We start from the raw sequence: 10,906 nt of genomic DNA, 5'->3' as shown, positions 1-10,906 counted from the left end.
TTATTCTGGGCTGTCCTGTATTTTCAGACAGGGAATGTTACTTTGTTGCTGAGGGGTTTTCTCACAATTTACAAATCGGAGGAAAATCACACCACTCAACATCTCTCTGACCTCAAGCCAGTTAGAAAAATAACCATGAAGAAAAAACATATAGTATCTCATCAGTTTGAAACAATTTTCTGACTACTTATAGACACACTCTATATTTTTCTCTCTATATGTATAATATATGCATATCTATCATATATGTGTACAGTTTTTATGAGGCACAGGCCACCTTGTTGAGGAAGAGAAAACAAGTCACTATGTTTGAGGAGGTCACACAGGCTACTGCTGGAAGAGTACAAGGAGAGGATCGCCAGATGATACTGTAAGTCAGAGACTGGAGTGTCAATGGTACAAACAGACCTGGAGGGAAAATATCTACTGAACATGGCCTCCATTTCAGAGTGTATAACGGTATTTATACAGTAGTATCAGTATTTAGAGGAAAATTCATCTGTGTGGGTCTTGAAGTGATCACATAGTCCCCATTGTCAACACTTGTACAAAGCAGTCTTTTACAGATGTTTATGAAGCCCATTGTTGGATTAAGCCCCTTGACTGTGAAAGATACCCTTGCCCGGTCTTCTGACACCATTTAGTTTGAGCACCAGCAGAAGCACCATTAGTAAAAAATCCTGCAACACAGAGGAGGTGCATAGGTGCATAGTCTCAGTAACTCAAAATGATGTGATGGACAGTTTTTGACCACTCTCTTGGCTGCTCTGTTTGGATGGTTAGTTACATGGATGGTTAGTTACATTAATTGATAATTTTGAGAAAGGACTGGGAAATAAAAATGCATTCACTCTATGTTTACATCTGCATAGATTGGTTCTTTTTTCAACTGTTTCTGATTAAAACGAGGTAACATGAAGTGAAATGCTGGTGGCAACCACAGCCTCAAGGCTACAACAAGCCAAAGAACTGAAGGGCCCTGTTTATGAAGCCACGGAAACCCCTCGATGCTGCAGGCAAGGTGAAGGTTAAGTATCAGTCAGCTCAAAGCTCTTTCTTCTGCCAACAAGAAATGACATGAAAAAAACTAAAAACATTCAGATCTGGTATGTGTAAAGCATGCTAGTGAAAGGAAGCTACTGTATGTCAAAGGGTGTGTATACTGTGAGGGCAGTAAGGATAACATTACAGAATCAGGTGGGGGGAGCCAACCAGAGCCAGAGGAGTGAGTCAGGCAGGGGAAAAAGACAGCAATACAAACATGATCTTAAACCAATCAAACAAAAATGGATGAAGAAAAAAAATACTGCACAGTCATCAAATCTCTACTGGAAGGATCACAAAAGTGTTTTTAGCCTGAAGAGGTGTCACATTCAGCAGGTGATAGACAGGTGAGGTGACCTCAGTGAGACCTCTGATACAGAGCTGCCACGTCGATCTCAAGAAACAATCTGACACAGAGCACATCTGTTGCACTTTTGACATCAACATCTGCTTGTTTCTATCAAACTCATTCCCATATCTGTGATCTTTTATGGTGGACATCTGCCCCTGCAAAGAAGAGGTCCCAGGTCACCTGGAGCAGAAAATGAAGAAGATGAAATATGCTGGACTTGGAAAATGTAGTTTTAACATAATGTATTTTTTAAAATAATTTCTGCATGTTCTGATACATGTGTCTTATGATGAAAGGTATGACATTACCTGCTCTGCTGTAGACCCTCACATGACCTGCACACCTGAGTGCATCCTTCTTTTCCCAGGAAAATAAACAAAGGTCACTCAAAGTATTGACTGAGGGGGGTAATAAATGTTTGACTGGGTAGTGTTTTAACATCATGACATGGCTGTGCTCCTCCAGTAGTGACTGAATCATCTGAATGTGAAAGACAAACATATCCAGAGGTCATTCAGTTTTTTAGTTTGTGACAAAGCACAGCAGACACTGTAGCAGACAGGGAGCTGAGAATTGTAAACTGGAAATTTCTTAAATATATCTCACCCCTCAAAACAACATTAGAGCTTTGGTTGATACTGCCCATTGGTTATGCCCATATGCCCTCCTCATCATCCTGTTTTTGGCAGCAGTGGAAATGCAATGACATGCACGTTGAGAAGAAAACAGACAGAAAGTGGAGTAATTGCTGATCAAAAAACACAAGTGGCACTGCAGGAAGTGTTGGACAATAAGTGAGTATCTGACAAAGTTCAAAGTATGAAGCTATTTTGCTGCTTTCTGCAAAGATTTTCTAGGGCTGTTGAGATAGATGACTGGTGAATTGGTGGGAGCATTAAAAATTATAACATGAACAGCATGGTGAGACATCTAACCTGGTCTGGAGAGGGACGATGACCAGCATGTCCTGGTCCTCGAGGTGGCCCTCCTCGATGATGGGGCGAAGGATGGCGTTGATGCTGGGTGTGATGTGGGTGCTGCGTGTGCTGAGGATGCTGGGGATGGGGATGTTGGGGGTGTGGTCCTTGTTGGGGAGGGCCATGTGGATGCTGAGGATGAGGATGCTGTGAAGGGGGATGTCCATGGTGGTGCTGTGCAGGGTGCTGGGGGTGCTGTTGGTGAGGGTGTTGGGGCTGTGGGGGACGAGGGTGCTGGAGAGGTGGCTGGGGATGCTGAGGGTGTTGCTGGGGGTGCTGTGGGTGAGGAGGGTGAGGGTATTGTGGTTGTGGCTGCTGGGGGTGTGGGTGCTGTGGGGGAGCCTGTGGATGCTGTGGGTGCTGAGAATGTTGTGGATGCGGGGCATGTGGATATGGAGTCTGCTGGGCGTGGGGAGGGTGGGGATATTGAGGCTGGGGTTGAGGCTGAGCATGAGGGAGCTGAGGCTGGAGGTGTATGTGACCATGTGGATGATACTGCTCATCTTCGTAGTTGTCAGCTATCAACTTCATTCTGCTTTGTGTCTGCAGGAAAAGAGAACTGTTTAGTGCATGCTGATCTGGAGTTATTAAGTGAACATTATTTCTTTAAAATGAATCATGGACATAAAACAGAGACACCTAAGAATATAATACAAATCACCACAATAGCCATGTACTGTATCTAACACTGAACCTTATAATGTTCAGGTTTTTAGACAGCTGTGGATATATCACTGCACTTGGAAAAATTCCATTTTGGAGACACACACGAATATGCTTTCTAGATGGGAAGATAGCAACCACTCTCATGTCTGTATGGTAAATATAACATTAAAAGCAGTAGCCCTTTAGCATAACGTCAGTATAAAGACTCAAAATGGGGTAAACAAGTTAAATGACTATGCCCAAAGGTATCAAATCCACCTATCATCACTTTTTAAGCATAAAAATCAAAATTGTAGTTTGTGTTCAAAGGGGAGTTACATGTTGGAACTTCCTTTAGGCCAAGCAGTGACTTTCATAACTCTGTGCTGGTTTCTTTGGGACTGTAGGCCAAAGCCTGAATTAGAAATAAAGATAAGTGTCCATGTGTGTGCACCATCCCCTGTAGATAAAATTAGGAAAAATGTGCTAGTTACATTGTGCAGCTATATTTTTCATTCAGATTGCCTTGGTAACCAGCTACAGTGCAGAGAGATTTCTTTGATACTGTGCTGCAGTACTAACATGCTGTTTGAGCTGGTGCATCAGTTTGTCCCGCTCCCTCTTGAGAGCCAGCACCTCCTCCTGGGTCTTCTTTTTATTGGAGGCAGACAGTTCCAGCAGTGCAATATTAGCATCTTTCTCACTGATAGCTGCAAGCAGAGCTTGTTGTCTGAAGAAGAAAAACATCATTATGACATTAACACTTCTATAATACAGGAGGAACACTTAATAAATGGTATATAGAACTATAACAGTTTAATTATGATTTTTTTTAACTAAAAAACTGTCAAATAAACCACATCAGTTCTAACTGCATCTAAGTCAAAACTGCAATTACAGTAAAACTGTTATTGAGGGGGATCAAGCTTTAAAGTGGTTGTAAAATGTAAAATTATCTTTATTGATTACGTATAAAGCAACCGCTAGCAGCAGCTTGCATTAGGGGTTAATCTAGATGAATAGCAAAATGTATAAACAACAAGCTGTGCCTTTATGGTGGAATATGTTTATTGTATGTGTGGGACTATTTTTTGGCCTGTAACTTCCTGGAATCTCCACTGTTTGCCTGTCAACGTCGATGCTAAGAAGACAAAAGGAGGTTACTGCAAAAAATATCTTGTTTTTAGACTATGCTCTTAGAATAAAATGAAGGATTAGCTACATGTGTCATGAGTCCCCTCGGAACTTCCTGCCAGAGGACTCTTATTTTGTTAAGACTTCCTTTTCCCTGTGTTCTGGTCCCTGGCAGCTTTGTTAGTTATCTGTGTTTATTAGTTTCACCTGTGTTTGATTACCTTTTGTGTTTCCCCTATTTATACCTCCCTTGTCCCTTTGTTCGGTGCCGGAGCATTAGTTGCATTTAGTTGGATACTGTGGATGCCCCTTGTAGTATTTGTGTTTGTGTAGTGACCGTTTCACTCGGTCTTTCGAGTTACCGTTCCATTCGGTTTTTGGTTTTGTGGTTTGTGTTCGTCCTGGAAATCCCGGGAAAGAATAAACGCCTCAGTTGTCCTGCATTTGGGTCCTCACCTCTCCTCCTTCTCACCACACCACCCACACCCCATGACAGAATGCTTCGGCCAGAAATGGACCCAGCAGGACCGGCCGAGAGTTTGTTCCCGGAGCGGTGTCTGAAGGACAGTGTCACCGCGCTCCGGATGTATCTGGGTTTCGCCCCGGATTACACGCTGGGACTGATGGTGTGTGGCCAACAGCTGCGGGGACTGCAGCATACGCCGCCCGAGACCTCCAAGAAGAGTGTGAGAACGGCGTTCCAGCTCTTCTCCTCCCTCCACGCTCTTCTGGAGGAAGGCAGAGATAAGCAGGCTCCTTTCCAAGGCGTCAAGAGCAGGTGCCTCGCGGTTCTCCAGTCGCCTCCACCGGAGTTCTGGCCTCCCACCACCTCGGCTCCTTCCCTCGCCCCGGCGTCCCAGTCGCCAGAGTCCCAGCCTCAGACACCGGTTCTCCCGCCACCAGCTCCTGAGCCTCAGCGGCTGTCCCCAGCAGAGGCACGCGCCATCTGGCAGGAGGTGAAGGCCGAGTCCCTGGCTCCCTGGGATCTGGTCCCCGCCTCCGCCGGCGGCACACCCGCTGCTGCCCAGCCCGGGTCCCTCCTCGCTGCTGCCCAGCCCGGGTCCCTCCTCGCTGCTGCCCAACCCGAGTCCCCCCGCGCTGCTCGACGGGATCGCCGACAGCGACGGCGTCGGAGCAGGGAGGCGGAATCACCAGCTCGGCAGTCCAAGCCCAGCCGCCGCTCGTCGCTGGAGCTCCCAGCCACCACCTCGCCGCTGCCGCAGCAACCCGAACCCTCATGTGCCGACGAGAGCGTCCCCGCGGGGGTTCCGACCAGGATCCTGCACCCTCAGTGCGGCGACGTTCACGTCCCCGCTGAGGCACTTACCCCGCAGCAGGAACCTCAGTGTGCCGATGATGGCGTCCCCGCCGAGGTTCTGCCCTGGATCCCTCAGCCTCAGCGCGCCGATGACGCCGCCTCGGCTGAGGTTTCCACCTGCCTTCCCAGCTCCAGTGTGCCGACGAAGCCGTCCCTGCTGGAGCATGACCCCGGTATCCCGAGCCCCAGCGTGGTGTCATGGCCGACATTGCTGGAGCTCAACTCGGCCAGCCAGCCTTCCTGTGCGCCGATGCCAGCGTCATGTCGCCCTCCGCCGCTGGAGCTCCAAGCCACCACCTCGCAGCTACAGCCGCAACCCGAGCCTCAGTGCACTGACGACGGCGTCCCCGCTGAGGTCCCGGTCCGGATCCCTGAGCCTCAGTGCGCGACGACAGCGTCCCCGCTGAGGATTTCCCCAGGATCCCGCTGCCTCAGTGTGCCGACGTTGACGTCCCCGCTGAGGCACTTACCCCGCCGCAGGAACCTCAGTGTGCCAACGATGGCGTCCCCGCTGAGGTTCTGCCCTGGATTCCCGAGCCTCAGCGCGCCGATGACGACGTCCCCGCTGAGGTCCCCTTCCAGCCTGTTCCCGTCCCTTGGCGTGGTGAAGTCGCCCACGCCGAGGCTCAAGCCCTGCCAGCTCCAGCCCCGCAGCGTCACGATGTTGGCGCCCGCGTTGAGGCCCAGCTACCAGCGCCACCGGAGTCCCCGGGGCAGAAATCCCCTGGACCTTCCGGACTACCGCCTGAGCCAGAGCCTCCGCAACAGCTGCCCGAGCTGCCGTGTCCCGAGCTGCCGTGTCCCGAGCGGCCGACTCCCAAGCGGCCGACCCCCGTGCAGCCGATTCCCGAGCAGCCGCAGCAGAAGCCGTCACTAGAGGTTCCCGAGCCGCCGCAGCGGCAGCCATCACCAGAGGTTCCAGTGCCGCAGCAGCCGCTGCCTTCGTCTCCAGTGCCGCAGCAGCCGCTGCCTTCGTCTCCAGTGCCGCAGCAGCCGCTGCCTTCGTCTCCGGAGCCGCAGCAGCCGCTGCCTTCGTCCCCTGAGCCGCAGCTGCCGCTGCCTGTCCCAGTCCCTCAGAGCCGCAACCAAGCTACGCGCGCCAAAGTCCAGCCAGCTCCTCCCCGGCCGTCACAGCCGTCTCTGCAGCAGCCTCCCCGGCCGTCTCAGCCGTCTCTGCAGCAGCCTCCCGCGTCAGCCGTCTGCAGCAGCCTCCCCGGCCGTCTCAGCCGTCTCTGCAGCAGCCCCGGAGCCGTGGCCGCCAATGCGGCAGCTACCAGCGTTCCCGGAACGGCTCCGGATCCACGCTAGCCTGTGAGGACTCTCGCTCGTCTCGGAGGCCGTTCTCCCGAACGGTCCCAACCTTCGCCTGTCAGAGAGGCCGTCCTCTGGAACGGCCTCAGACCTTGTGTGCCCGCGGAGCCGATCAGCGGATCGACCCAGGACTCTGCCCGGTTAGGGGTCATAAACTGTGTTCCCCCCCCCCCACCCTGGACTTTTGGTGGAACTCGTGGGCCGTCTGGTATCCGGCCTTGGGGGGGGGGGGGTCCTGTCATGAGTCCCCTCGGAACTTCCTGCCAGAGGACTCTTATTTTGTTAAGACTTCCTTTTCCCTGTGTTCTGGTCCCTGGCAGCTTTGTTAGTTATCTGTGTTTATTAGTTTCACCTGTGTTTGATTACCTTTTGTGTTTCCCCTATTTATACCTCCCTTGTCCCTTTGTTCGGTGCCGAAGCATTAGTTGCATTTAGTTGGATACTGTGGATGCCCCTTGTAGTATTTGTGTTTGTGTAGTGACCGTTTCACTCGGTCTTTCGAGTTACCGTTTCATTCGGTTTTTGGTTTTGTGGTTTGTGTTCGTCCTGGAAATCCCGGGAAAGAATAAACGCCTCAGTTGTCCTGCATTTGGGTCCTCACCTCTCCTCCTTCTCACCACACCACCCACACCCCGTGACAGCATGCTTTATTTCTCATCTCAGAAATCTTCATAAATTAACTGGTAGATAATAAAGCAAAAATTTTTCCATGGAAAAAAATCCATTCATGGATTTGCCACAAACACATTAAGATAAGCAGACAATAGGCTGTCTCTGCAAGGCAGACATCAAGTCATGGTGACACTAACTTCATCTCTAGGATCTCCTCCAGTTGTTTCCTGCGCTCTTGTCTCATGTTGGTGAGATGAGTGTCTCTCTCTTGCAGAGACTGCTGTGTGGAAGAGAGACGCTGCTTGGTGGCATCCAGCTCCTGCCTTGTCCTTTCCAGTGTGTTCATCAGCTCCTCCAACTGACAGATAATGATGTGGGAACACACAGACAAAACACCTTCAAGGCATACATTTCAAGTGCTAAAACCTAATGTATATCATAATTGGTAAATTATGTGTCAATCTGCACCTTTAAGTGGTGACCACTATCCATTGAGCTTTCTTTACGAGGGTCCTGTCCTAAGCCTTTCTTGTCCCCTTGTGGTCCCAGTTTGATGGTTGAACCCTTCTTAGTCTGGTCTTTGCCTCCTTGTCTGTAAAACCAAAAAAACTTAAAAGTACTTCCATTCCAATTATTTTTCTGAATCCAGTTCTAGTAGTTGTGTCTGTTGTATACCACAACAAAAACATGAAACACAAATAGAACAAGTACAGTGTAATGGACAATCACTTTAGATGCATTTTGAATGAGACTAACAGTACCAGTATTGAGATTCCAGGACAGCAACAAGACATGCGCACCACAGATGAATTGATAGCTTTGTGTTAATGTGACATTACTGTGATGACTCCCAGGTTTAAGCACCAGAGTTAGCAGGGGGTTCAGTAGAGGGATGGGGACATAACTTACCTGGGAGCTAGACTGCAGATGGGGAGAGGAAAAGGTAGACGAGAATGGAATAACGGGACAAGTGGAGGAATTGAAAGCAGGAGACGAGAGCAAACACAGGAAAAAGTAAAAAAAAAAGACATTAGAACCAGAATAACCACAAATAAAATATACAGAGGACCCAGTGTGTTCACTGTCAAACAACATGGGTGATTATAAAGGCGCCTGTGATAGCCTGACACAGCTAATGCAGGATGCACTTCTCTGAAAAAATGGAGCCATGTGCATCTGCTGCCAAGCCGGGGAGTGGCAGACATGCAGTCAGACAGGCATAAATCAGCTGGGAAAAAGAAGAGGATAGGAGGACAGGTTTAAGTGCCGAGCAAAAGGAAGGGAAGCCAATGGTGGTTTAACCAAGTAGGCAAAAAGGATTGAGTTAGTCAGTTATGGATGCAGGGTTGTTCAGACAGAAGAGACCCAACTGAACCGACACACTTCAAGACTGAGGGCTCAGTCCAAACCCTACCTACTACAGCACCTCACTCACTGAGCATGTGTAGACCTGGAGCACAGCTGTTCTATTCATGCAGGCCACTAGGGTGATCATTTTCCTTAGTGTCTGGTAGAGCAAGCTAGGCAGGGTGGAGTGGGTCAAGTTGGACAGGAGAGCAGAAAGGTGGGCACTGGGAAAAACCACTTCAGAAGAGAGGGGCTGTCAGGTGACATTACTGGGATTATTTGATGGTGTGAGGGTGACAGAGTTACATATGCGGAGGGTGATGTAGGGTGAGGAGGGCAGATGGGTGGCTGGAATGAGCAAGGGAAGCATGCTCATGGCAGGAGGAGGCCTCAGCTCTAAGGACAGACTCTTCCTACACAGAGAAAAGCTACAACAAACAGCCAAACCAAACACCAAAAAAAGACACAAAAGGGTGTATGTGTGTAAGATATATAAACATGTAAGCAAGATATTTCAACAAAGGACACAACGAGGTGTAACAAATACCTATAGAAAACTACAATGGATGAAGCAAAAGCCGTTGGGAAAAATCACACCAAGTTCTATATACTGCTAATTAAACAGTATATAATTTAGTATTTAGAGTATTAAATATTTATATACAAGTGCAAAATGTGATAATGTCTTAATTACAAGTGTGAAACTCCTCTAGTGTTAATTGTGAAATTGAGTTGCAGGCTGAGTCTTTGGTGTGATTTACTATGTGACTTTACCATGCATCATTACAGCAACAGGCCTCATGAACAACAGTGTGAAGTGACACTTACAGTTCAGTGAATCATTAAGTATAGTATAAGTATATACTAATGGGACATATATTTCAAATAATATGAGCTGATGTTTTGCACTCACAGTATTTTTGTACAATTAATCACACATTATACAACTACATTTTTGTTGACTTAAGTCTTATAAATGTCAGTGCACAGATTGATGGCTGTTATTGCTGATTGTCACATGCAGTTTGACTAATTAAGCATACAACTCTCTCTCACACACACACACACACACACACACACACACACACACACCACACATGGTCACACAGACTGATCAAAAACCATTCATGGCACACATTACAAGTTAGCTTACACAGTTAAGCACTAAGCAAACACATGCTAAACAAATAAAAGGAAACATGAATCCAGGGATCTTTGTATCACGCACACAGGTAGATTAGATGGTACAGATAGAGTGTGTCAATCTGATACAAAGATCTGTGGATAGCAGGCAGACCAAGGCACACAGATGAAACCAGATGCAGTTGCAGCAGTCGTAGTCAGAGACCACACAGCCGAGCTGAAGTGCCAGGGCAGAGCACTCACTTTCCCAGGAAATCCCACACCATGCCCCCTATCTGCTGGGGAGCAGCGGACACAGAAGGGAGCGGGTCAGGGGGAGCTCTGCCACCGGGACGAGGGATGGGGCGAGGGGCAGAGGGAGGGGGGCTGGTGTCAAGATGACACAACAGAGAAAGAGTTGCGAGGGAGATGTAGAGATTGATTTAAAAAAAAAACAATCGAATTTGAGAAAGGGAAAAGAGGGGATTCAAGTCCAAGGTTGAAAGTGTTCAATAGCAGAGGGTAAAAAAGGGACAAGTGGGTATGAATCAGAAAATAGAAAAGGGAACAAGACAGAAGAAGTGGGTAAAGGTGGCAAAAAGAACAAGAACACTCAATTAATCAAACACCACTAATGAATTAGCATGACACTGAAACAAAGTGGCCCCTACCACTGGCAGGGAAGGAAAGTGTAGTGGTTTTAACAATAAGTGGCATCACTGTCATTAGCATGGGAGGTGGGCTCTCATTGGCAGACAGTGTGATGTGTGCGCCTCTCATGCAGTCCTTTGGTTTTTCTCTGTCTTAGCAGTGTGACATCCTTTCCAGGTTAATGTTAAAATGGCAGCCTCGACCAGAGAGACATCAGCCAAACCAAAACCGAAAGGTTATTCCAGTGTGGACACTTTAGCCCATATAGAGGTGACCCAAAACCTGATGGGGCCACCAACATTATTTAAGTGGTCCTTAAAATTAAATCTGCCATTGAGCAGGTGACTAAGTGTGATCTAATATAACATTTAACATATTGGCAGAACTTGTACA

The 10,906-nt window shown here is 48.3% G+C and overlaps 1 protein-coding gene across 1 annotated transcript in view; it reads right to left on the bottom strand.

The window, feature by feature from the left end:
- Positions 1–1,799: 1,799 nt before the first annotated feature.
- The window catches only part of erc2 (ELKS/RAB6-interacting/CAST family member 2), a 46,911-nt gene continuing 37,804 nt past the window's right edge, over positions 1,800–10,906 (bottom strand). The window contains 9 exon segments of the mRNA XM_026306311.1: positions 1,800–1,876; positions 2,003–2,072; positions 2,332–2,395; positions 2,840–2,916; positions 3,601–3,748; positions 7,591–7,751; positions 7,862–7,985; positions 8,303–8,314; positions 10,127–10,249. Of these exon segments, the coding sequence (XP_026162096.1) occupies positions 2,046–2,072; positions 2,332–2,395; positions 2,840–2,916; positions 3,601–3,748; positions 7,591–7,751; positions 7,862–7,985; positions 8,303–8,314; positions 10,127–10,249 (736 nt within the window). The 3' untranslated portion in view covers positions 1,800–1,876; positions 2,003–2,045.

The sequence above is a fragment of the Mastacembelus armatus genome, chromosome 5, assembly GCF_900324485.2.
Source record: "Mastacembelus armatus chromosome 5, fMasArm1.2, whole genome shotgun sequence".
Lineage (NCBI taxonomy): Eukaryota > Metazoa > Chordata > Actinopteri > Synbranchiformes > Mastacembelidae > Mastacembelus > Mastacembelus armatus.
This window is presented reverse-complemented; position numbering and strand designations above follow the sequence as displayed.